The sequence below is a fragment of the Vigna angularis genome, chromosome 11, assembly GCF_016808095.1.
Source record: "Vigna angularis cultivar LongXiaoDou No.4 chromosome 11, ASM1680809v1, whole genome shotgun sequence".
NCBI lineage: Eukaryota > Viridiplantae > Streptophyta > Magnoliopsida > Fabales > Fabaceae > Vigna > Vigna angularis.
In genome coordinates this window covers 23,999,470-24,027,161 of record NC_068980.1, presented here as the reverse complement: position 1 = coordinate 24,027,161, position 27,692 = coordinate 23,999,470, and the positions used below count along the sequence as shown (strand labels likewise).

At 32.6% G+C, this 27,692-nt stretch overlaps 2 protein-coding genes and 1 long non-coding RNA gene across 3 annotated transcripts; 1 reads left to right on the top strand and 2 right to left on the bottom strand.

Annotated features, from left to right (window-relative positions):
- The first annotated feature begins 1,838 nt into the window (after positions 1–1,838).
- LOC128194795 (uncharacterized) lies at positions 1,839–4,934 on the top strand. The gene is made up of 2 exons (XR_008246162.1): positions 1,839–2,734; positions 4,658–4,934. It is a non-coding gene; the product is annotated as an uncharacterized LOC128194795 (long non-coding RNA).
- Positions 4,935–6,343: 1,409 nt separating this feature from the next.
- Positions 6,344–12,942, bottom strand: LOC108333679 (probable sodium/metabolite cotransporter BASS1, chloroplastic). Its single transcript, XM_017569157.2, has 7 exons — positions 11,967–12,942; positions 9,501–9,594; positions 9,358–9,391; positions 9,211–9,265; positions 7,493–7,576; positions 7,124–7,411; positions 6,344–6,597 (listed from the first exon to the last, which is right to left on the bottom strand). Exons 1-7 carry the CDS (start codon positions 12,477–12,479, stop codon positions 6,457–6,459), a joined length of 1,209 nt encoding a protein of 402 aa, XP_017424646.1. The 5' UTR covers positions 12,480–12,942; the 3' UTR covers positions 6,344–6,456.
- Positions 12,943–21,106: 8,164 nt separating this feature from the next.
- Positions 21,107–23,991, bottom strand: LOC108334444 (bidirectional sugar transporter SWEET2). The gene is made up of 7 exons (XM_017570293.2): positions 23,712–23,991; positions 23,589–23,625; positions 23,273–23,489; positions 23,006–23,164; positions 22,798–22,917; positions 22,521–22,672; positions 21,107–21,754 (listed from the first exon to the last, which is right to left on the bottom strand). The coding sequence occupies exons 1-6, from the start codon at positions 23,770–23,772 to the stop codon at positions 22,559–22,561; spliced, it is 708 nt and encodes a 235-aa protein (XP_017425782.1). The 5' UTR covers positions 23,773–23,991; the 3' UTR covers positions 21,107–21,754; positions 22,521–22,558.
- Between the last annotated feature and the right edge of the window lie 3,701 nt (positions 23,992–27,692).

The window sequence follows — 27,692 nt, the reverse complement described above, 5'->3', positions numbered from 1 at the left end:
TCTGAACTGGATTCTTCTGTAGAGAATTTTAGTTAATGACCGATCGGTTTTGTACTATTATACATGTAAATAAGCGTTCGGTCTATGTATATTTTCTTATTTGTACTTCTTTAATCAGCTTAGTTAAGATATTCAATAATACCTAAAATCTTAAATATTATATTTATCCTTTGTTGAAAATAAGTCATACATATTTTGTAATTAGAATATATTCCTTCATTGTATAATCTCAGTAATGCTTGGTGATAAACCAAGCGCTCGGTCTCAGTAGTGCTCGGCTTCGAAATAAGCGCTCGGTTCTGTCGCAACCGGAATTGCGACGGAATGACGATCCAAAAAAGAAACGGGTTTGAAAAAGAGATTGAAGTCGTCACCATAGTTTATTCTGGGAAACTACGAAAATGAGATTATGGGTTCGGGAGTCGGTTACGCGTAGGGAAGATATTAGCACCCTACAACGCCTGCCCGAAGGCAGTAGTACCTTTAACTAAATACGCGAATATGATGTGATTTTCAAAATGTTTAAACTATCCCCTAAAATAAAACTCTAAAGAAACAAAATATATTTTTTAGTTTTTTGGACCCGACAAGGATTGACCTCGCTCCTACGTATTCTCATTCAGAATGAGAAATCAGGGTTACGTAGTTCTTTTAGAAACTGCTTGAAAAGTTTGTTTGAGGAATTGTTTGAGAAATTGATTATGGATAAATTTGGATTTTTGGGGAAGTGAACCTGACAAGGACTAGCCTTGCTCCTACGTATCTCCACTCTTGATGGAGAATCAAGGATCACGTAGTTCTGGCTGAAAGATTGCTTTTTCAAAATGGATGTTTTTATGGCTGAAAGATTGTTTATTCAAAATGAATGTTTTTAGTTTTTGAAGGTTTTTCATTTTTGGTATTTTTTATAAAAGAAAGAGGAAAGGTTTTTAGCATAAGGACGGTGGGAGTGATCACACATGTGCTTAACCTTTAAAACATATTTTTGGTATTTTTTTATAAAAGAAAGAGAAAATGTTTTTAGCACAAGGACGATGCAAGCGATCACATGTGTGCTTAACCTTTAAAATATTTTTTGTTATTTTTTATAAGAAAGAGAAAATGTTTTTAGCATAAGGACGACGCGAGCGATCACACGTGTGCTTAACCTTTAAAACATATTTTTGGTATTTTTTATAAAAGAAAGAGAAAATGTTTTTAGCACAAGGACGATGCGAGCGATCACACGTGTGCTTAACCTTTAAAAGATATTTTGGTATTTTTTATAAAAGAAAGAGAAAAGGTTTTTAGCACAAGGACGATGCAAGCGATCACACATGTGCTTAACCTTTAAAATACTTTTTTTAATATTTTTTTATAGGAGAAAGAGAAAATGTTTTCAGCACAAGGACGATGCGAACGATCACACATGTGCTTTTGGTATTTTTTATAAAAGAAAGAGAAAATGTTTTCAGCACAAGGACAATGCGAGCGATCACACATGTGCTTAACCTTTAAAATATTTTTTGGTATTTTTTATAAAAGAAAGAGAAAAGGTTTTTAGCACAAGGACGATGCGAGCGATCACACGTGTGCTTAACCTTTAAAACATTTTTTTGTTATTTTTAATTTATTTTTAAAAAAGAAAAAATGTATTAAGGCACTAGGAAGATGCGAACGATCACAGAGTGCTCATACAGTTATTTACTTATTTAAGAAATCATTTTTTTTGTAATTTTAATTTTATCTTTTAATTTTATATTTTTTCCTTTTTGTCTTTTATTTTTAATTTTTATATTTTATATATATATATATATATATATATATATATTTTTTTTTGACAAATGAACAAACCCAACAAAAACATAAAATACAATATACAAGAGTGGAGTTATCATACATGGCCACATACAATAATATAAAAAGAAAACAATCAAGTAAAAGCTAAAAAAACATTAAAGAGCATAAAACAAAACAACCCAATAAACATAAGGGTGTAGAGATAAAAACCACTATTGCAACACAATCTGCTTCGTCCAGCTCATGCCCAAATGAACGTAAGGGTGCAATGGTGAAGTTTGGGGTGCCACTGGTGAATGTTGGCCCAAGACCAAGGCCCATTTTTGCTCCCAAATCAGAAACCCTAAGGTTTCTTCCTCTCCACTCTTGTTTCACTCTTGTTTCCTCCGCAAGAGCTCCTTCTCTTCTCCTTCCTTCATGAGTGTTGGCCATAGCCAGCTTGCTTGCGCCTCCACCATTCTCCGCTGTCGGGGTCGTTGCCGCAGCTGCATCAAACGAGGTCATCGACAAAAACGAGGTCGTCGATGAAAACGAGGCCAGCCACCACACCGCCTCCGCTGAGTCAAGCCGTCGTCACCGGGATTGTCGCCGGCGACGCTTGTTACGGCCGGGGGAACCACCAGAGTTCCCCTTTCCTTTCTTCCAAACGTTAGGGTTTCTTCCCTCCTTTTCAACTCTGCAACGCTCACTAGGACGATAGAGACGCCGCCGTGGTCCGCTCCTGTCGGGTTCATTACCGGTGGCTAATGGAGCCGCCGGGGATGTCACCCACGCCAACACAACACTTTCTCCTCCGGTCCACGTCGACCACCACAACTCTAGGCACCTGAGTCACGCTGCTACGCCTTTCACCTCGAGCTAGTCAATGACGACTACATCAACAACTATAGTGTTCTTATCGGCTGCCACTCCTTGCCGAGGGCATCACGGAGCTACCAATATCACACCCTTCTCCGTACGTTTCAGCTTCCATTCCTTTCTTATTGGTTTCTTTTGGTTTTTGGTGGTTGAAGGGTAAAGTGGAACAGGATGTTGAACTAAGTCGTGTTCATGAATGGGTTATGGTTTGATAATGGTAATGGAGGTTTTGTGTGTGAACTGTATGTTTTTATGTTTTGGGTGTTTAGATGGGATTGTGCGATGGTGATAGGAACAATAGAGGTTAGGAAAAGAGTGAGTTCTTCTCTGTTTTTCAAGTGTTGAAGATGATGGAGGGGGAATGAAAGATGAATTGATGATGAGGAGGGCGTTTCTCTGTGCGAGCAAATAGAGGAATTAAGAGTAGTGTGAGAGGTGAATCAATGGATGATGAGAGTGAGGGGGTCAAGGTCTAGTGGAGAATCCAAGCGGTTGATGGTGGCCTATGAGGGAGACAAAGGTTGGAGTTTTTATTGCTACTGTGAGCCGAGGCTAGGAAAATGAGTAAAATGAGGATGATAGGTTGGGGAATAGTGGTTCCTGTGATATGGAGGGAATTCGTTTCTGAGGAGGAGGTGAATCCCTTTTTTTTTTTCGCTCTCCCTGCCCTTAGCCATATTCATGAGCCAAGGTCAAAAGCGTGGCCCTGTCAAATGGTTGCTTCCTGCAACAACCCCCTATTATGCTCTGCTGTGTTTCCTAGCTAAAGGCAGTGTAGATGCATGCATGGCGCAGCAGAAGATTTGCACAAGAATGGGAGATAGCGTGGAAACGAAGAAAAAGAATGCAGACCGAGAAAGTTGACCTTTGCCATTTTTTTGTTTTTTTTTGTCTAGAACGTTTAACAAAGGGATAAAAGTAAAAGAAGATAAAAATAAAATAAAATAATAAAACATAATAAAATTATATAAAATAAAATAAAAATATATATAGTATTTAATCACCCAGACAAAATTGGGTGTTGACAGGTTCTACAATATATTTCGTAATATATTTGCATTAGGTATTAAGAGTGTTCGGCCAAAATCCAAAGTGTTCGGTTTAAACTCTTAGGTCTCTGATAAAAACTTTCCTTATCTTCAGTCAGGTTTAATTATATGTATTCTATAGTATTCCACATATTTCTTGAGTTCTGTCTAGTAAAGATCTTTCGGTCAAAGTTGTTGTGAATCCAGTAAACTTTCTTTATTATTATGATAAGTGTTAGGCTTATGATGAGTCTTGTCTCGTATGGACCGTTCGGTCCTATTCTGTGGATAAGTGAAAGACCGCTCGGTCTTACACTAAGTGTTCGGTTAGATTAGTTTAAGAGGTATTCTCTCGTTCGGTCTTGCTTCTAAGATGGGATATTGTTTTCTTGGATTGGTATGACTATGTTGATGATTAATTATGATGATATTTATTTAAAGATATGATGGATGAGGAATGTAATGTGAAGTATGATGGTAATTAAATTGTGAAATAAATGGAATAGTATGGATATGAAAGAGTATTCCAGGGAGGAATGTCTCAAGATTTTGTTATGGAAGGGTAATGTATGAATGTGGTCATGCTAAGGTGGCGTTTATCCTGATATTCTGTGATTACTCATTCTCAAGTAGAGAGGAGTAAATCATATGTGAGAATGGCAGGAGGTCCTAGTCCATAAGGTTAAGATGGGCGAGTTATAACGGACTAACCTCGGGTGGTAGCTGTTGAGGGCATCCCAGCTACTACATCACCCGGGTGCAAAAACGCCGTAGCTATACATAATTCATACAGTCCGGACAATCAGAATATATTGGTCGGTCGTTGCATGCATTGATGTATGATTATGATTGGTTGTTGTTTGATTGAATCATGGAATTATATTTTTATTGAATTAATTAAATTACATAAGCTTACCATATTTCCTGTTTTGTTTGTATTGTCTGTTCGGTCGTCATTCCTGTTGCAATGATCATCCTGTGGATGTGAGTAGAAGGGGAAGAGTGCTTGCTGGAAGAAGCCTTGGAAGAAGTGGAGGTTAAGGCTGAACCTTAAGACCGTTCGATAATTAGAGATTTTCATTCTGTATAACCGTTCGGTATAAGAATAGTTTTGAGAACCGTTCGGTCTAGTTCTTCTTTATGTAAAGTTTTAAATTCTATGGTATTTTTGTAAGGTCGTTCGACCATAATCGTACCTTCTTTCCCTTGCAGAACTGAACTGTAATATTATTAATATGTGATTATTCTATGATATGATTTTACACTGTATTTTTGGGATGTTACATTTTCCTGGAACAACCTCTGATCAAGATAATGATTCTGGAAAAGAGGAAGGGGAGCTAACATTTCTAAGCTTTTATGTTGATTATATAATACTATTGTATGACTATTCATATCTCGAATTATAAAGATATGTGTTAGTTGTATAATTGTTCAGGCATTGAATTTATGTATTAATATTGTTTACGAAAAACTATGTTATTATTTTGAATCTGTGAATAAGAAATTTGTTAAACACTAGTTGAAGAACACTTTACCTAGAAAAGACTTGGTACTTAAGTTGTCCATTGAGACACACCTCTCTTTCCTGAAAGTCTACTCGACGAGTTTTTAACTTAACTCTTATTGAATAGATTATGTACTGCTAATTTATTTTACAATATACACAATTCATATGAAATCTGTGATGGGTGCATTTTATTATATTGGATATAAATTTATGCATTTGAATATGGTATGAGTCTAGTGGAGAGATTTTGTAGTATCATGGTATGAGTTGATGAATATGAATATGATATGAGTCTCATGGAGAGATTTTGTAGTGGCATGATATTATTGTACACGTTGATGTTGAGGGTCCCATTAGGAAGATCATCCCTGATACTCAAATAACTCCCAATCTCAAGTAGAGAATGATGCATTATGTGGTGAGAGGGGCAAGATGTCCTAGTCTATGTACCGATTTTGGATATAGGTGTTAACGGACTAACCTTGTGGTGACATGTTGGATTGTATTTGACCATTATTTTTGTTGTTTGGGGAGTGGAGGTCACCATAAGTGCATGATCACCCGAGACTTCCATCAATGTTTCATTCGGATAATAGAGTCTAGTATAATCATTGGCATGAATATGAGTTATGTGTAGTAGTAGTATCATGCATCATTTTTAATAGTTTGTTACATGGTAGTTCACCCTTACTTGTTTGTATATGTGCTGAAAAATCATATTTGTACAATGATCGTATGACGTGAGTGTTATACAGGAGCAGATGAGAGAATGATGTTTGAAACAGTGCAAATGAAGAGGAAGACAGAAAAATAATAGAGAAGAGGTTCAAATCTTTATGAGTATTATAATTGAAATCTAAGTATAAAAATATACATCGTGTAGGAAATTCTTATTCTTCCCAGTGGAAGATAGTATAAAAGTTACAATTATAAAAGTTACAATTATCGTATTATTTATAAAATATCATAGGTGAAAATTTGAGATATATATCAAAACTAAAAGATATAAAATAATATACGTAATTGTTTTTTTGTTAGTGAATATATTATATATAATTTAAAATGTGAAACTAAATTCTAACCATTAAAAATTAGGAATATGAAAATCATCACAATGTAATTATTATTATTTAAATATTAGCAATAGTGATTTATAAGAAAACATCATAATACAATTCCCAATAGATTTTAGTATGTGTAAATATTCTCCTCAAAGCATGTATCATGCTTATAATTCTCCCTTTATTTCTGTAATATTTAAATATCATTTTTCCTGAGCGATTAAATATGGTGAGAGTTTCTCCAAATTCGTGCAAGGATGCTACCAATGATTGACTGAGACACAGTTGAAACAGCAGCAGGTACAGCAGCCAGGGGATCCCCAAAGTGCTTCATTGCCAAAACAACCCCAAGAATTGAATTCTACAAAATCCCATCAAATAACAACTAAACAAAATTAATGCTCATAAATTAACTACTTTTTATTCTTAGACAATGAATTTAAACTTAATTTAATTTTATGAAATTATTTTATAAATTAAAAATTTGATGATTTTTTTGAAAAAGATTAACTGAAAAAGACAACATTTATGAAACATGACTTTAACATTGATGTCATTCTAATTCAAAACTTATGGGATTTAATTACTGTCAATCTTTATTTAAAATTAATGAGATTTAGATTTATATTTAAATTATCAACAAAATTGTATATTAATATGGTTTTGTATATTTTTAATATATTTTAATATATTCTTCAAAAAAATACATCTCTTATGTAAAATTAAATATTTGTAAATAATTTAATAACAATGTTATGTGAAATTAAATATAAAAATTTATAATTTTATGAATATTTTACTTTTATACTCTGTTAAATAAATGTAAAAATGTATGTAAAAATGTGTTATAATATCGTTGTTCAATTAAAAGGGTATAAACTTTATACCTTCATGCCAACATGAGTGGATATGGTTCGTGATGATGAGAAATCTAGCCCAATGAATCTTGAAAAAACGTAACCAAAGAAAAAACCAGAAGCATGAAGAAGAAAGGTGGCTAAAATGACTTCTCCACCACACACAAGGATTGCTGAAGAACTCTGAGCAATAGCATTCCCACATAAAATTGCCACACTTGTTACTGCAAAGGCTGGCATCATTGGAGAGACAACTTTCACAATTGGTTGGAAAAACTGATTCAGAAATGCACCAACCAGCACAGGAACAAGAACAACCTGTTCAAAGACAAAGTAACAATTGCAACATAGTTCACACAAAGACAGCATTGATTAACTTGACGGAGGTAAAGCTTTTACTTGCAATGTTGAAACCAGTAACCCAGATGCATCCACTGTCACAAATTTACCACCAAGTTTTGCTGTCACAAAAGGAGTCATCACCTGCAATATTCCACAAATAAAAACTGCAATATTCAGTTTTAAACATGAAACAAAATTAAACGTGTATCTTATATCAGAAGTCTCTTATTAACTAGAAATAAATAAAATCAATTTAAAAAATATAAATTAATATAAATTTTATTTTACATACTAGTTTTATAAGATTGAGTTCACAAGTTAACTTCTTTAACATTTTAAACATATAAGTTCAAGAATTCAACTATATTCATTAACAACTAAATTTAGATAAGTATAAATGTTAAAATATTTACTATGCTATCAAATAGAAAATAGTAGAGTATTCCATGTGGTGCTTGACATATACTGTCACGCTGAGAATTCATTCCGTTTGTTAAATCATTATTTGTCCAAAATAGAATATAATTCAAATAAAGGAAAGAGAAAAATTGTAATATTCAATAAAATTATAACAAAATGTATGTTTTTTTTTGTCTAGCAACAAAATGTACAAAAATAACAAAAGAAGAGCAAGGAAAAACACGACTTCAATATTTTTTTCATGAAAAAAATTACGTTACAATTTTTTTTTTCAAAAAGTTAATTTTTGATTTAAAAAACGTTGGATTGGACGACAAGTCCGTTAACATAGTTTTAAAATTATCCATTGGATAGTTTACCTTTTATTAAAAAAATATTTAAATTACTTTTCCATAAAGTTTAATCGACATGGCTAATTCTATTAACCTGTTTAATATTTTTTAAATAACAAAAACAAATTTAAAAAAGAACATGATGCATTAAATTTTTAAAATTTAATATAAAAAACAAAAACAGCATTAAAAAACTAGAAATACATATAAACTAATAAAACCAAATAACTTTTAAGTCTCTAATTTTTTTTACCAAAAATCTAAACACACATTTTGTAGTTTCAAGAAATCAGAAAAAGAATATTTTTTCGTAAGAATTAATATTAATCCTTCCGGTCTAAAATAATGGAGTATAACGTATATAAAAACAAGTAATGGATAGTATTTTAATGTGTTAAATGTTAACACATTATCTAAAAAATCTCAATCAATACAGAAATTATACAAAATTATTGTTAACTTTTATATACTTTTATACGTCTCATAAATATGATTAATCTTGTACTGATTACTTTAAATTATATATAAGAATATTGTAGAAAAAATACATGTATGTTTTCTCCTTGTTTGTCATCTCAAATTGTAAAAATAAAACTATAAGACAATTAGATAAATGGAGAGAGACTTAAGTTTATAAATAAGTTAGTTTTAATTTACGGTGAAGTTAATTTATATTTTTATACGTTAATTTTTCTCTTGATTTCTTAATAATACTTTAAGAAAAATAATCGATTGATGGTATTTAAAGTTAGGCTTTGCAAGAGGGGCTGCTGATGGAGAAAATTTGGTCTGACAATGAAAAATTGATTGTATTATGTATTTTTGTAGGGCCAGACAACTTATCACTTGAGTCCTGCAATATATTTTTATCCATAAATAAAGATTATTAAAATAGATAAACTATTTAAATATGAGTTTTATATTTTTATATCAAAGTAATATAATATTATAATGCCCTACCAACATTTAATTTAGTAAAATCTGAATTAATTTGGTCAAAAATGGAAACCAAAAAGTACAGACCGTTGCAGTTAAGGTGCTTGCAGTTGTGATTATTACAGACAGCGCCACATTTCCGCTGTGAAAACATAAACACATTAATTGCGTCATCAATCATTCAACTATTAATTCATTCCGATAACTCATCCACAATTTCATAAATAATAATACCGTGAAAGATAGGTTATGATGTTACTGGAAGCAGCTGCAAGAAAAAAAATGTAGAAAAACATACATAAATAATTTAGTAAAATATAAAATATGCTAATAATATTATCTTGAAATATTTTTCAGATAAATTAAAATTCATATACCTCCTGGGCAGCCACCAATTAATATTAAACCTGCTGCAAAATGTGGTGGAAGATTGAAAATTTTGCTTATGAGATATCCAGACAGTGGCATCACCTGAAAATGGTTACCAATTCACACAAACATTTCAAGTATACTACTACCAAGTCAATTTTTAGTTAAATTTAACCTCTTTATATATATATATATATATATATATATATATATATATATATATATATATATATATATATATATATATATATATATATATATATATATATAAATTGTTTAATTTTGATTAATGAATGTGGAATTAAATATTAATTAATTTTCTAATTGTAACTTGATGACATAATAGGTGTAAAAAATAAAAAATAAAATTTGTTAACATAGACTCTGAATGATTTTAAGATCTATTTAATAAATAAATTTTAAAATTAACTTAACCTTAAAAATCTAATTTATAAAATAAAATTTATATTCATTTATATAATATCAAACTCATTTATTTTAACGGTGACATTTCTTATAAATATTTCTTCAAGATAAAAATAAAAATACTTATTTAAAAGAATATATATTATTTTTGGTAAAAATAGTTCTTCTAATTTATTTTAAATATTTTTAATTTGTTTTCACTTTTTTAGTTTTAACTTTTAATAAAAATTTAAAATATTTTTTTTTAATTTTAGTCTAATTTAATTTTTCAACTTTCGAATAATTTTAATTAAATTTTGTTAAATTTAATTCACATTTAAGTTTTTTTATATCATTTAATACATTTTTATTTTATAATATTAATAAAAACGTGTTTGAAATATTAAATAAATTTTATTTTTACAATATTAACTAAAAACGTGTTTAAAATATTAAATAAATTTAGCAAAATTTAGTTAAAAAAACTAAATTTAAGATATTAAAATTTTAAAAATGAATTAATTTTAATGTTTTTAAGAGATTAAAAACATATTTAATTATTTAAAATAATTATTAATAATAAGAAACTATATATGTTATTTGTCGAAATTGACTTTTGACAGAGAAACTGTACACAAAATGTCACATGTTATTAGAAAAACGTATCTCATTACAAATTTGACATAAGAAACTTACATTCACTAGTTTTTTAAAAAATAGGATCATTAAAATAATTTAAAATAGTGAAATTAAATTAAAAAGATAGTTTAAAATAGAATAAAAAAAACTATTTAACCTTGTTTTTTACAAATAACCAGATTTTTGTACCTATGTATTTTGCAAAGAAATTCTAGTTTTATCTAATTTTACGATACTTTTAATCACACTTTTATGTGTAGTTAACGGAGTTTCCATTTTTAAAGATGGACAACTGATATTTTGAAGTATAATTAGCCTTTGATTAATTTTACATAATCATAAAAAGTAAAAATAATGATAGACTATAGATTAATTTCATTACAATTATTTAATTAAAGTACTGTAATCATTTATTCACACTCAATCGGTCATATTTTATCATGGTTATTGTTTAACCTCACCAAAATGTTCAACACATATAATATCATACACTACTACTACTACTACTACTACTATTATTATTATTATTATTATTATTATTATTATTATTATTATTATCATCAAAAGTTTGAAATATAATAACTACGTACTAATATTACACAATAAAAAATCTATAATAAAAGGAATTCTGTTGAATGGAAAAACGATTGAGGCAGCACAAATTCATAGTCAAATTTGGGGGTTCATCAAGCAATTCAATTTAGATGCATGAACCAATTCAATTTAATGCAAACAGTAATAATTGAAGCAGAAAAATTCGTAATAGCACAAACGTCTGTATTAAAAAAAAAGAAAGTATTTTTTCTGAATTAAAAATCGATATAATGCAAACCAAACTAATTCTACTGTGTATCTATTGTAATAATTATTCAAGATATATATTTTTAAAACTATATTCATTGTTTTTTCCATAATTAGACGCTTTATAATATGTTTCAGAACTCGTATGAACTATAAATTTAGTTTGTATTTGCTCTTTGAAAATTTATAAAATTATCTCCAACTCAGAATTTAAATTAATATTTATATTTTTCTTTACAATTATACACTCTTTAAAAGCAATGGAAACCCAATTTAATTGAAACTAAACAAACAATTGAATCAGATTTCATTATGAAACCCATTAGATCATAATTAAAAAAAAAAAGCTAAAATCGAAATTATTGCGATTTTTTTGTTTCAAAATTATTCATTTTAATTTGCCTATTTAAAAAATAAATAAATTTCAATTATTATATATAATAAATAACAGAGGGAGAATGATGGGAAAAGCCTAAAACTGAAATAATTATGTATTACTGAATTTAAAATCTGTTTTAACAGGTTAAAAGTGTTGTGATTATGAAGTGTTATTAAAGAATTAAGTGGATGATAGTAATCATATTATGAACTGATCAAACTTTTAACAATCACTGTGTGCAGATACTGACCGAATACTGAAGGACAAAAGCATAGAGAACTTGCTTTGGCATGGAAAATGCCCCACGAAGATCATGAATAGAGAGAGTCATGCCCATGCCAAGCATGATGATGTTGAGTCCCATAATCGTCAACTTGGGAGTGACCCAATTGAAGTAACTGGGTTTCATCAACCCCACAACACACCCAATTGAGACCCACAATGGAAATGCTGCTGAAAGAACCTCACTAGCCAGCACAAGCCACTCCCCAACTCCCCTATTTTCTTTTCCACCGTACATGTTCGACGAAATGCCACACCGAAGTGGACCCACGTTGGAACTGCACACTCTTGGTGTGCAAAGGTTTAGGAGTGCTTGAGGTTGGGAATTGCACCTGAGTGTTATCCCAGAAGGTGATCTGTGTTGAGTGAAAGCGCAGTAGGGAGGTTTTAGTCGAAGGGTTGTTTGAGGAAGATGGTTGGCGTGGGACTGCAGTGGATTAACTCCATGTACATGACGACTGCATGCGATTGAAGCTTGCATTTTCTTTCTCTGGGTTGCTTGTTCCACAACCAACAAAGAAAGTTTGGGATGATGAATAAAATGTTGCACAACACAACTATTTAAAGTTGCGGATTAACGTTAGCAAATAAATTTAATGAATAATACAATTGTTGAAATAAAAATATTTATGTAAACTTTTGATAGTTAATTTTAATTTTTTATGAAAATAATTAATATTAAGTAGGACCGCTTCATTTATTATTCATTTATTTGGCAATATCTTCCCCCAATGTTTCGTTCAAAGCTTCATGCAATACTCCCTAAACAATGTATAGCTAGAATATACACCTCCTTCGATTGCAACAACTATTCTTTTCATTTCCACGTCACTTCTACCTCCACTTGTGATGCCACCACTTCTACCCCTACCAATCTTCACTAATCGAAAAACAACTTTCAATAACAGAACTATTATAACGGATAAAAATTATTCATTATAATAAGTTGATCGATAACAGAATCGTAATAAAAGTAAGATATATTATAACGTAGTTTTGTATATTAGTCATAATACGAAACGCAATGACAAATTTGTAAATAAGTTTAAGACATATTATAACGTAGTGTTGTATATAAGTTATAATATGAAACGCAGTGACAAACTTGTAAATAAGTTCAAAACCTATTATTATTACGTAAATACGGACACCTGTTGGAATTTTTTTGATGTATTATAACGGAGTTTTAAAAATCAGTTATAATATCTCTCTTCCTTTTCTAATTTTTCACGTCTCTCTCGCTATCTCTAATCTCACCATTCCCTCCCATTCTCGTTCCTCTCTTCTTCTCTGAACTGCGCACTCCTCCAAGAACACTCCTCCCTCACCATCACCGAACCACATCTCGCGTTCACTCCTCACCGAACTACATCTTCTTTGCTGCCTTGAGCGTCGCCTCAAATACCAAACCCCATCTTCCTCTAGACTTTCCTTATCTCTTACCTTTTTATCGATTGTTTTGCTTTTTTCTTCATTTTTCACCGATTGAGATTGGTTTCTATCTATTTACACCGATTAAATCTTGGTTCCAACCTTTTTCACCGATTAAATCCCTTCCTACCTCGAACCCTAGAATCTCCTCCTAACAAACGTTTGAATCTAGGGTTTGCTTTTGATTTCACCGTCTTCTGGTGTGTCCTTGTTCGCCGACTCGATTTTACACCGGAATCATGGATTCACGCCGATCCGCCTCGACTAGGAGTCATCACTCGTTCATCATTCTTTGGTATGGTATTCTGTGTAGTCTCATTCATCATTCTCTAGTGTGGTGTGGTGAGAGAGAATCTATGTGTTGGTGTGCTGGTAATAATGGCTGAAGAGGAGCTTGGTATACTCTGCTTGTTGTGTGATTTGTATTTTTATTATTATTTATTTTCATTTGTCAAATGTATGCGCTATTGTTTTGTAGTGATGGAAAGCTTGAGGTCGTGATTCCCTCTTTTGTTCACTACCTCGTGGTTCTAGAAGGTGCTGATGGGGACAAAATGCCAGGTAAAAAGATTTTGGGGTTTTACTATTTTTTGTGATAGGCTTGGAGCAATGATGTTGTTGAAGTTGCAACATTTATAAAGCATAAAATATTTGTTGTTTCCCATTATTTTCAACACAAGCCTTATTTTTGTGTGTGGATATACTAAAGGTTATAAGAATTTGTTTAGGCTAAGTTGTCTGCTGGTGGGGATGATGCTTGGAAAGAACGGGAACATGCTGTCCTAGCCCTTGGTGCCATAGGTGAAGGTTGCATCAATGGTCTTTATCCTCATCTGTTAAAGGTTGTTAGATATATTATATCTTTTATCTTTTAGTTAGTTTGTTATTATTTCTCATTTGTATTTTGGGCTTAGCCCATATTTCTTCTATTATAAATAGAGAACCCTATGTGTGTATTTAACACAAGGGAGATTAATCCCAAATATAGTTTTTCACTCAATTCCACTTGGTATCAGAGCCTGGTTCTCTGATCTTCTTCCGGGGTCTCTGTTGTCTGCCGGCAACCCCTAAATTTTCAGTGGACAGCCCTTTCTCTTCTTCTTAAATTTGTGGCAGTCAGTACTAGTGCAGCCAGTCGCCTCTGCCGTTGACCATAGCGAGCCACTGTCTGCCGCCAACCTCTGTCCGCGGCCGGCCACCGTCTCCGCCGTTGCCGTCGCCGTCGCCACCGCCGACCACCGTCACAGTTTCGACGGGTGACCTGCGGATCTGGACCGTCTCTTCGAGCGACGACCAACCACGCCGGTTTCGAGAGCCACTTCTCAGTCACGCGCCGCCACACAACGCTTCTTTTCGGCCAGTCCGCCGTCGCCGCCGCCGCCGAACGTCGTTTGCTCCGGCGAAGTCAAGGGTTAGGTGCGCCTTGAGAAGCGCAACCCAACCCTAGTGGTCCCGTCCTACGAAGCCTCCGCACCAGCTCTCACACGTCGCTTCTTCTCGGCGAGTCTCGGCCGCGTGTTCTGCACGCGCCGCCTTCCCGGTGTCGGAGTTTCACCGCGTCACTGCAGATCGTCTCGCCGGAGCTTCCTGAGTATGTTTTGGTTCCTGTTTCTCCGTTTTGTTGGCTTGGGCTCATACCTAGGGTTTTCTTCCTCACGTTTTTGGAACCCTAAGTCTCTTTTCTTCTCTAAGTTTAAAATGGCTTCTTCTACTGGAAATTTGTTTCACTGCTAAGGATGTTGATGTGACGGAATGGAAAGGGGACATTCTAGCAGTGGGTGTTACGGAGAAAGATTTGGCTAGAGATGAAAAGTCTAGGTTTGAGAATGTGATCTTGAGCAAGATCGACTCAAAATTTGATTGTCGAGGCGTCGTTTGCCGCTGTCGAGGCGCCGTTTGTCGCTGTCCAGGCGTCGTTTGCTGCTGTCCAGGCACTGTTTGCTGCTGTCAACCACTGTAGGCCCCCATCACCTCGTCAGTTAGTGATGGCAATCCCTGTAGTTTTGTCGCTTCCCGCCACTACAGGCCCCATCAGTCAGTGATGGCAATTTAGTCCCTATAGGCTCCATCAGTCAGTGATGGCAATTTAGTCCCTACAGGCTTCATCAGCCAGTGATCGCAATTTAGTCCCTGCAGTGAGGGGGAGTATCGTTCCAAGACAACACTGCAAGTCACATAAATATGGGTGTAGTCCCTGCAGTTTTGTAGATTTCAGCTACTACTGTTGATTCCGTCACCCATCCATCATTGATGAGGATTTAGTTTAGTCCCTGCAGTTTTGTAGCTCTTAGCTTTCAGCTAGCTACTACTGTTGATCCCGTTACTCATCCATCATTGATTGGGAATCAGTCCTTGCAGTTTGTCATTGTCCACCACTGCTCTCCTTCATCCACTTTTGAAGTTGAAGTTTCACAAGCTGTTGTTAGTCCATCTATGTTTGCTTCACACTCTTGAAGATAAATCATCTAGTTCAACACTGAATTCATCTATTCCAAGCTTAGTTCATACAATTTGTATGTTCCAGCTTGAGGGTGAGTGTTAGATATATTATATCTTTTATCTTTTAGTTAGTTTGTTATTATTTCTCATTTGTATTTTGGGCTTAGCCCATATTTCTTCTATTATAAATAGAGAACCCTATGTGTGTATTTAACACAAGGGAGATTAATCCCAAATATAGTTTTTCGCTATATTCAACTGAGGTAATTTTTATTTTTCTGGTTCTAATTACTCAATCCAGAAGCAACTGGTTTGATTGGAGGAAAAAATGTTGAGCTTGTTTTAAAAATTTGATTAATGTTTGCTTGAATGATTCTATAACTTAATGTATGCATGCTTGTGTCTTTGAATATGTCATTAATTGTATTTTAGAGTTAATAACGGCTACTTCCTCGAAATTGTGATCTGTTTTAGAACTTAGAGAGATATTTGTGAGGTGTGTAGCAGTGCTGTTATAATATCATTATTATCATGTTCCAGTTCAGTAATGTCATACCCCTGCTCTGTTGTATTTCATGGTGTTAGGATATATTGCTTCTGTGTGATATTGTGGACTCTAACATTTGGAAAGAATAGAAAGTTCTTCATTTTATGTTCTTGAAGGTCTTCCCGTCCAAATATGCTCTATGGTCCAGAATCGGGGTTCAATCCCCCTGATCTGGTCACAGGAAACTTCACGTCTAAATCTTAAGCATGATATCATATGTATGCCTTACCATTTCCTAAATACTAGCACTTTCCGAGTTATGTTTTTTTTTGTTTTCTGTTGAGCTTGTTATTCTCCCGTGACCCACCTTTGTTGCTCCTGGACCACTTGTCCCCAATGTCGCTTTTCTAACAAATCCATGGTTAGTTAATCCCTTTTCCTTCAGATGATGCAAGCATTATACTGAAAAATACCCGCCAAGTGTTTGTTGATTTGTTCATACCAGTTGTACATAATATCAGAAAAATTATGTAGGAAGTGTACATATTGAGTTCTAATTTTGGGTTTATAAATTAAGAACTGGAAATTTATGGTTGATTATGTGTATTTTTCTGGTTGGTATATATATATATATATATATATATTAGTGCACTGGGTTTTATGATGTTTAGACCGTGACTGGATGTGCTTAGGTGTTTGGAAAACTGATATAAGGATCATCTTTAAACAACATAATGTTGATGCAGAATTAATGTATACTTGAATATGTTGGATGAAATATGATGTAGGGAAGTGATTATAGCGTTGCATATTCCCTGGTTGTTGTAGTTTTATGAATGGTTTCGAGTTATGTGTGAATTGATGCTAGGATAGAATTTGTGGTTATGTATGATTGAAAATATATGATTTCTGGAAATATAGTGGAATATGGAGGAACCGAGAATGATGCTCTATTTCTCACTTTTGACATGCTAATCAAAGTATGATAAACTTGGTTGTAGTGTGAGTATGTTGTATGAAGAAAATTTACTAGCTGTCCTTTTTCTTTCTGGAAATAGAATTAGGAATTTTAGTACATAATAATTAGAGCAGATTAGAGTTTCTAATCTGACATAACATTGTTAGATCTTTAAACATTCCTTAAGCACATAAATTATATGTTTTACTGCACTGAAATGTTATTGAGTGAATGGTATGGACGCTAAGGATGCTTTAAAAGAGAATAAGTTAACGAGCGTAGTGCTGTTATGATTTGCTGTAATCCAGTTTGTAACCTTGAGTTATGAATTCTAGGTTAATTTTCTATTGGTTGATACTATTATGAAAGTTGGATTTAGGTACTTGCTAATTCAGAATTAAAAAGTAATAGGTAAGGGTGCTGGAAGAAAAATGTATGTATGCAAATGAATTGTTATTCTGTTTGACTGATTTTTTTTTCATTAGTCTTGGTGCCTTATCCGGTAGTTGCTGATAATTTAATATTTTTGCCTGATACAGAGAAGAAAGCTGCAAGCCAAGCAACTCAGACTTGGAATAAGACCCATTAGTCTGCATTTTTTATATTTGGGGAATTTAGAAAGGAGGGGAGATGATTTGTAGTGAACATTATTTTTTTAATCTATGGGGCCCACTTGATTTGTTTGAAGAGGTTTGCTTATATTTATGTACAAATAATATATTAAATATTGTTAGACATTTTAACGTATGAAATGAATTCCATTTTGTTTATTGATTATAATACATGTTATATTGATTATATATTGATTAGATAAAAAGATAATATCAGGAAATTTGATTAGATGTCAAAATGTAAGCATAATTTTTTCTTAAAAAAAAACCACCTTTTATGACGTACATGATAATGTATGTTATAATATGTTAATTATGATATTATGATAGATAAAAAGAACTACGATATAATATGCTAAATCTATTATAACGTACTTTTTTTGTTACGTTATAATAGGCTGAATCTATTATAACTTACTTTTTTGCTATGTTATAAAATGCACAGACCTATTATAACGTCCAAAACTATGTCCCCAGTTTGTACGTTATAATAGGTCATTTTTGTACGTTATAAAATGTGATTTTTGCACTAGTGCTTCTTCAAGATACCAACCATTGTAAAAAGGGAAACACACATAAATTTCTATATTGGTAAGATATTATTTACTTTGGGTCAAACCTTCACAAATTTGCTTTTAGTACTACTCTAAAATACTTCTTACCAAGGAGACTATGGTTCTCCACCTACCTCCCTACAGCAAAAGTCTTTTTTATACCTCCAACCTGGCTCTGATACCAATTGTAAAGAGGGACAACACACTTAGATCTCCACACTAGTTATTGTTAGGATTCTAAGTATGAGTCTAAGTTCCACATTGGGTAGAAATGAGAAAGTAGAGCAACATATAAGGTCGAAGATTCATTAACCCATTGCCTTGAGGTTTTGAGTATAGAGTGATGTCAATCCCTTATATGGTTGGACTCGTATCTCATTGGTGTTTGTATCTCCCCGGTGAACCTCCTCCTCGATAAACCTAACAGTGGTATCAGAGCTGATGGTTCGTATTGGTGACTAACTCAAACGAGTATAATGGTTCCTATATCGAAAGTCTTCCTGGTGAAGGATTCCAAGTAAGGGTTCCAGGTAAGCATGTCCCATTAAGATGAATGACGGTATGAAGGGGTTGGGAATGCTTCCGCTGGAGGGGTAGTGTACCAATGTGGAAGGGACTCACCCTTGAGGGAGAGATTGTTAGGATTCCAAGTGTGAGTCTAAGTCTCACATTGGGTAGAAATGAGAAAGTAGAGCACCATATAAGGTCGAAGATCCATTAACCCATTGCCTTAAAGTTTTGGGTAGAGAGTGGTGTCAATCCCTTATATGATTGAGCTCATATCTCATTGGTGTTTGTATCTCCCTAGTGAACCTCCTCCTCGATAGACCCAACAATAATACTAGTAGTTGCCAATCGTGCAGCTCTACGAGTCACCACATCACAAACTTTCACCACAACTTTTCTTAACTTCAATGGAACATTAGGAATCTTAGACAGCACAACCCAACCATATGGAATGATTGTTAGATTTAGAGGGTTTTTAAGGATAAAGTATATGGTGTCATGTCATATTTGTTTACCTCAAGGATGTCTTTGAGGATTCTTGCTACTTCTCTCAAGTCAGGAGAATCATCCTCTTTCATAGCAGCCATCATAGAAGTCCTGAAATAGCACAGGAAACGAATCAAGTCTGAGAACACTCAGCAACAACAACACTCAATCATAGTCCTAGTGAAAGTTCTTGCTCTATACCAACACTAAGTTTTCAAAGCCAAAGCACAAGAGTTACACAAATCCCAGGTTACACTTTTCACAGTTTAAACAAATAGATATGTGTTGTGTATTAGAATGAGGGTCAAAAACCAATATATAAATATCTCACTCCAGGACACCTCCAAAAATCCGTTATAAATTTTTTCTCGCGTGATAATCGATTATCCACTTATGGTAATTGATTATGCATTTATTGAATGCACAACGACCAAAAGCATGCCCAAACACGGTTAGTCTTCGTGATAATCGATTATGATAAGTCATAATCGATTAGGCTGATAATCGATTATTCTAGAGACAAAATAAGTTTTTAGCATCCTTTAAAAACTTTTCTATGATAATCGATTATCTTAAGTGTTAATCGATTATTGCACAGTTTTTATGACTCCAAAACGAATTTTAAAGCATAAAATCAATAACAAATAAGGCCTTATACATAAAACTACTTATTACAAATACTTTAAGACAAAAACAAATATTCGTGAAGGTCTTCTTTCAACTTCAGCACTTGAGACTTGATTTGGACATCATCAAAACTTCTAACTTCATGATTTTGTTAACAAATTGAACCCAAATTGAACAAAAGCAACTTACCATTGCCACGTCATTTCCACTTGTCACATATATCTAAAACTGACAGCTCATTCAATATTAGCTTAGGTGGATATTATATCGTTAGCAATTTAGACGCCATCAGCGAGAAAAACCAAAATGAACAACTTTTACAAAAAATATGACCACTTTGAATGTTAAAAAAAACTTAAGGATCACTTTGAACAAAAGATACGAATACAAAAATCAAAATAGTATTAAGAAAAAAGAAGTAGAACTCAATTACTTAATATTTTTTTTTATAATTTTGTTGTTTAATAATTAATATAATCATGCCACAGAAAGAATATAGTTGCTTAAATATTGAGTCACACTTGAAACTCCTTTAAAAAAGTTTTTAAAGATGATAAACTCGAAAGAAAAGTTACTTAAAAAAAAGTGACGTGTTATGGTGAAGATGAAAGAAAACAAGTATATATCAAACACATAATTTAGAATATTTATATATTCTTTTTCAGTTTTTATGCATATTAACTTATTAAAATAATCTCAACATGTGCATGTTATTTAGATTATTATTTTAGTTCCTCTTCATAATGTTGTTCATAATACATTCTTAATTTCATCGCATACTTGTAATTCATTTCTAATTCTTGTCGAGATCAAATAAAGAATACACCACATATTTAGACCTAAATTAAGAATCCACTTTACTTCCAATAGAAAGAAAATTATAACCAAATGCACCAAACCGATTAGGCTAGCACATGAGAAACTGATTAAATAAACTTTTACATCTTGGGACAAAAATCAGCCATCTGCAACAAGTGGAGAAATTAAATTATGCACTTAACCATTAAGTAACCAAGAACCAACATGGCATTTTGGACAGTGAAATTCCTTTTTCACATAAATTGACTCCTACATCTGTCATTAATTGAAGAAGCTAACAACAAAGGGAGACAAATTATTCAACAGCTATTTGGAGATCAACAGAGACAAAGTATGTCTGTTGCACATAAGTTTTCATTAAGGAACAACTTAAATAATGTGTACATATTTGTCTCTAACATCTGATGAACTAGGAAATGGCCTCAAAGCAAGAGAAGCTAGCTTAGACCATCACCAAGGCCTGCTGGAGTGGTGCAGTGTGCCTTTCTTGCAATAGCCTATTGCAAAGCACCGTTCACCTCCTCAAGGCTTGCATAAATATAACCCTGAGTATTGTATACTGAATTCACCGTGCCACATATTGCGTAACAGATTCTCTTCAAAAGAAGTCTTGCAATAATAATGTAAAAAAATCTATACCTATAAGTACCACATACCAGTACCTGTACCACGTACCTGGTAATTCTGATACACAAAATTTCAAGTTATTCATAGTCACAACTTCTGGTTGTCACCCTCAAACAGTAATTGCTCCTACAAATTGAATCAAACAGGGATGTTGCCAACTCCAGTTTCAGACCACATTTAGCAGCCAAAGGTCTTTTCTTACCCTGAAATCTGTTTTGTGCAGGAAGAAGATGTCACCGTAAGAACTACACTAGAAAGAGTTATTTATTACTGTAGCACTTGTGTTGTTTTCCTTTTCTTACTAGAGTATTACAGATAGAGATTGATATTTTACATGTTTGATGACGACATTGTTCCAGTTAATAACAGATCTACGCTGAATGAATCTTTCCTCATTTTTTTCTATTTCATTAAATGACACCTTGTTACTAAATAGTAAATATAGGTTACAGGATTCATCAAAACTCGAAAAAGTTAAGTCACAAAGAGATAAATAATGAACAAAAAGCTTAAAAGGACACTTGGAAAATATGGAAAATTGGAAACAAATATAACATGGATTATGCTTCAAGTCAACTAGCATGTTGTCTACTAGGAAAACTACCCATACAAATAGTTCCTGCTCACATACAATTCAATTATAATCCATAGATTGTCAGAAGAAGAGACTAACATCACCCTCCGGCTGCAAGGATTTTATCCACTAATTTCATGGAAAACATATTTTCGTACCCAGAAACAAGTAGAGAAAAGGAAACCACATAAATGAAACTAAAAAGATCATGAAGGAGAGGGAACCAATCATAAACTCCGATTTACTGAACACCAAAATGAATATGCTGCACCATTGTTTTTCTTTTTTGGAATCAAAATACTTATTTATTAAGTCCATATATTGATTCAGTAGGAAAACTATCTTGTGCATTGAGAAGATTCTCATGAAAAGAATGCCTATGGCAAAGACCAGAAATATTACATATTTGCTTTTGCCTTTGGTCTTTTCAGCAGAACTGATCATACATATGACACTATCAGAGGTTCTCTGGAGCTGTCTCTGGATTTATTCTCGAAGTAGAAGTATAATACCAACTGTGTCACTCCCAAAACAGTTCCTATCCCATTTGGCACCTACAGATCAAGTAAAGATTTAGGTACAGTTGTACTGCAAATATAAGTCACCAAAATGAACATTCCAAACTAAAATGGGTATCCAAGAATTAATAGATAAAAATAGGAGTTGGAAGCAAACTTACATAAATGAAGGCATCATCGTTGAACAGTCCATAAAGAAAGAAAGAGGTGCTCATTAGGAAGGTGGAAAGTGAGAGATAAAATGGCATGAATTCAACACTCTTTGTCTGAATGACCAATCTCTGAGAAATATAGCATGTAATGTAAGTAAATTGACCCTAATTGATAATGGTCATATTATACATGGAATTAAGGTAACAACACACTCACAATTATAAACAATGGAGAGGCAAACATCGAAATGAGAGACGCGCAGCTCAAAAATCCCACAAAGAACCGACGCATTTGAATGTCATCTATTTCCAAGCTTCCAAGTAATATGATTGCAAATACTCCAAGAACTGCCACCAACAATACAATCATTCTCACCTACTCAACGGAAGTATAAAATACAGTTTAAGAATTAACCACTGATATTTGTCCTCAATCACATAAAATAAATAATCTTCCAAATTCCAACAGTATCAGAGAGCTAACCTTCTTTGATTTCTCAGCATACATCAGGAAGAGAATTATATACACAAACTGAAAGACTGCTCCAATTGAGTTAACAGTTGTAACCAACAAATTATCAGCAGATATCAGAGGTGTGCCATACCACATGCAGATCAAGCAGTTCAAGAGCGAATAAATATATGGCAACCCTGAGAACATCTCCGTCGACCCATTTCTGATAATTCTCCTAAATGTGGGTCTGCGTATTAAAAACAGCACAAGAGTTACACAATGAACAGAAATAAACAAAAAATTCTTCTGAATTCAACAGTTCTTCAAAATCCATGATGAAACTTACATGGGAGACACAAACAACCCAAAAGCAAACACATTCCCTGCAAATAAGCAAGTTAATATAGTGCAAATGTGATGATCAACAACTAAAATTGCTCTGCTTTTAATATAGCAATCATAAAAGCACCTGCAACCCCCGCTGCATCCTTGGCAACTGTACAAATGGAAAAAACAGCAAACAGAGACATTGATGGATCCTGAATCACCAACTCCAGATAGGCACAACAGAGTTAACTAAATGAAATCAAACCCTCAATTAAGCAAATTATACGATACACTTTCTATCTGTAACAAATTTTGAGGCATAGACTTGAGGTCGTCCCCTTTCTCTCACAAAGGTACCTCCTTTGTCTCTCTCTTCAAAATCAAATTTATGATTAACGCTAACCTCATATGTATCTATCTCTCTCTCTATATATATATATTTATATATTATATTTATATGTGGTTGAAGCAAATGACTTCACATATAAAATAAAATAAAATAAAATAAAATAAAGTAACTTTAAAGCCACGAAAAAGAAACCAATTTGCATTTGAGATTTGAGTTCGTCCACATGTTGTTAGAAATTTGACAGCAGCTTTTAGGCTTTAGTGAAAGTGTGCTGTGTTTGGAATAAGGATGAGCTGTTAAGGATTAGAACGGCGATGAAAATATAATAACACCAATGTTTTCTCTTTCTAGTTTTTATAATTATTTTCATTTCACTTTAGCCTTTTTTTCTATATTTAAAATTTATAAACTGATTTTCATAAATCTTAATAATAAAGCACGTGGTTTTTTATATATGTATAAATAAGATCAACCATTTTCTAGATAAAATATTTACTGGTTTTTTTGAGGGGCACGTCAGAAACACTACTAAATTAAATGATGTTACGTTGTAAACAATTAAAAAATGTTTTTAATAATTTTAATATTTATCGTGGTTGAGTAGGATTGTTATTCTTAATTCTTATGGGTATGTTCTACGAATATTCTTTGTTTATATCAATATTGTGGGGAATATACCAAACCAATAACTGTATATTGTTATTTTCGTTAATTAATTTTTAGAATTTAGTCATTGCAGGAAACTATTTTTATATTCTCAGATTAAGAAAAGTAATTAAAATATTATTATAGTTATAATAATGTGAAACTTTTTTTATAGAATGCATTAAAGTGACATTTCCCATGGTTTTAAGAATTACACATTATAACATCTCAATTTTAAATAGTATTAACATTATTATAAAATAAATCACATATCAATAAGATATAAAGAAAAAAATATATATATAAAATTTTATAATTATCTAAATATAACTATAATAGTATAATATATATAAGAAAAGAGGATATGTCTCTATCAATAAAACAAAACGTCTTATACTTGAAAGTTAAAATGTGGTTAGCAATCTAACAAAAGAAAATATATACATCTATAAACAGATATATATACAACATCATCAAACTAAGAAAACTACGATAGGTCTTCTGTTCTGTCCTCGTCTGCTAACATTTGATAAGAGACAGTTCCTCATCCGCTCACATCGTAAAGATGATCATTGCAATTGAAGAGATGAACAAACAAAAACACAAAGAAAAGGTAAGATAGTTTATAAAAAAACACACATAAGCATCATTAAATAATTTAGTTATCAATCATCAAACAATATTCACACACATATCATCATCTAACTCTAGACTGACCATCTAGATACATGTATTGATATTGAACTATACCCTACCTTTGAGGTGGAACAACAACAATAATATCCTTATATCAACAAACACCACACTCCAAGGTTAATCCTTTCAAGCATCTATGGCTAATAAATAACCAATATACTAGAGACTTCCTACTACTCTCCACCACATAACCATCCTTCGCTTCTTGAGACTGGAGATTATTGAGAACATCAGAATAACCTCTAATTACTAACTTCCTATATCAATACATAACACTTACACACGTAACTACTTAAAGGACCTCTCCGTGAAGTCCTTATAACCATCATTCACATGCCATCACACCTTTCAACCATATCATAGAATATAAGATACATCATTCTACCATTCACAAATAAACATAGCAGAGAAATCACTTAAAATTAGTAATAAGACTCAGACTTACTCGCCCAACGAGAAGTCTCCACTCGCTTAGTGAGAGCAAAACCAATGAGCTCTCACAGCCCAACGTGTTGGCTCGCTTAGCTCCTACAACCATCACCCAAACTCCTTACAAACTCACCTAGCGAATCAATTCACTCGCCTAGCGAGTGTGAAAATAGAGAACTCCCACAGACCAGCGAGGAAGCTCGCCCAACCCCTGAAACTCACTGCTAAAATCCTTATTTATTCGCTTAGCAAGTAGTTTGCTCGCTTAACCCCTCTGCATAAACCAGCAACCCTCAAAATCTACCAAGAACACCAATCCAACCTCTCATGTTTCTCCCATGCATTTCCACCAACTTTTAACACTCCTAAATGTAAATCTAAACTACAACCAACATGTCTATATGCATATAACTCAATCTAAACAAGTTTTGAATCATATTACCATGAAATTCTCACCCAAAATCAACTTAATTCTCACTTTATGGACCAAACCTCATATCTACCAATTCTTACTCTTGACCAAACAACTTAGGAGTCTGAACAAGTCCAAATGGACTCAAAAGCAAACTTCAAACTCTTCATTTTACCTAAACCTTCTACTACTAAAATTCACCACTCAAAACCTCAAAATACACTTAAGAGTCAATGAACAACACAACCTATCATCTACTATGCCAATATAGACCATCTACATGTTTAATCATCATCCAAACCAGTGCTAAATGACACTACCAAAGATTCCAAATTCACATTTTTTCCATTTTACCATTTCTTCCAAAAGTCAACTACCAACACCTCTCTTTTTGACCAAAATGATCTAAAATTTTACAATTACAATTCCATTCAACAATCCAAGCAAATATAACACCACCTTTTCACTAAAACATCAAAAATAAGGTTATTCCAAACAAACACATACTCATACAAGACATTAGGCATCATACAACCAATTTCACTAAATCAAGACAACATTTTCACCAAGTCATTCATCACAAACATAATTAGATCATATTATCATTACATAAATTCATCAAGGATACTTGAAATTAAATACTCAATCATAAAACTAGCTTCCCTTACCTTAAAAGGAGCTACCCCAACTATACACAACTCGCTGCTCTTGCTTCAAGCTCAAGAAACTCTAGAGAAACCTACAAACTACAAGAACATTATCAGAGCTTAGGACCTTTGATTGACAAAGAGATAGGTAGAAAATTGCTTGAACACATGCGAAGAGAACTCCTACGGATGAATTTGACTGAAGAATTAAAGGATAAAATAAGCATAAACTTACTTTCTCTATAGAGAAAAATGATCTAATAGAAAAGAAAGATTCTCCATTGTGATCACTCAAACACCTCCTGATCGTCAAACGAATGCTCTAGACATTAGAAATCGTAGAGAGAATGGAAAGAGAAATGAGAGAAAGGTTTCTAGAGAGATGATAAGTGTTTTTTTATAGTGAGACGAGTTTAAGAATTTCTATTGATATTATTAAATTATTTAATTTTAAAATATTCGATCTCTGTTTTAAAATACCTATCAACTTTAATACTCGATTTTCTAGATTATTATTCATATATATTTTAATTATTATATATATATATATATATATATATATATATATATATATATATATATATATATATATATATATATATATATATAACACTCGCATTCTATATTTATTAAAAGTAATATTGGATCTTCAGTTGGATTTTAATATTATACTATTTATACGTTTTTACTATTTTGTATTATTAAATTGTTAAGCATTTTAAAAAATAGTAAATGTTTCAAATAAAAAGACATTTCATAAATTTTGAATAATGATTACTTTTCACAATTTCAACTTTCTTTTGTATCAATAAATAAATAAGATAGTTTACTGAAAAAAAAATACAATATAATATCTGTTACCATATCTTCATAAATATGGTAAATACAATAACTATAATATATTCAAATCCTGAAACAACTTCCAAATTTGTTAGTTATTAATAA

Excerpts from the sequence above, each read along its gene's own strand:
- LOC108333679 (XM_017569157.2), bottom strand. The coding sequence starts at position 12,479 with ATGCAAGCTTCAATCGCATGCAGTCGTCATGTACATGGAGTTAATCCA. Across the intron at positions 9,595-11,966 it reads CTTTTGTCCTTCAGTATTCG|GTGATGCCACTGTCTGGATA; the intron begins GTCAGTATCTGC and ends AACCATTTTCAG. Across the intron at positions 7,412-7,492 it reads TACTGGTTTCAACATTGCAA|GTTGTTCTTGTTCCTGTGCT; the intron begins GTAAAAGCTTTA and ends GTCTTTGAACAG.
- LOC108334444 (XM_017570293.2), bottom strand. The coding sequence starts at position 23,772 with ATGTCTCTGTTTGCTGTTTTTTCCATTTGTACAGTTGCCAAGGATGCA. Across the intron at positions 23,626-23,711 it reads GGATGCAGCGGGGGTTGCAG|GGAATGTGTTTGCTTTTGGG; the intron begins GTGCTTTTATGA and ends GCTTATTTGCAG. Across the intron at positions 22,918-23,005 it reads CCTCTCCATTGTTTATAATT|AGATTGGTCATTCAGACAAA; the intron begins GTGAGTGTGTTG and ends TATATTTCTCAG.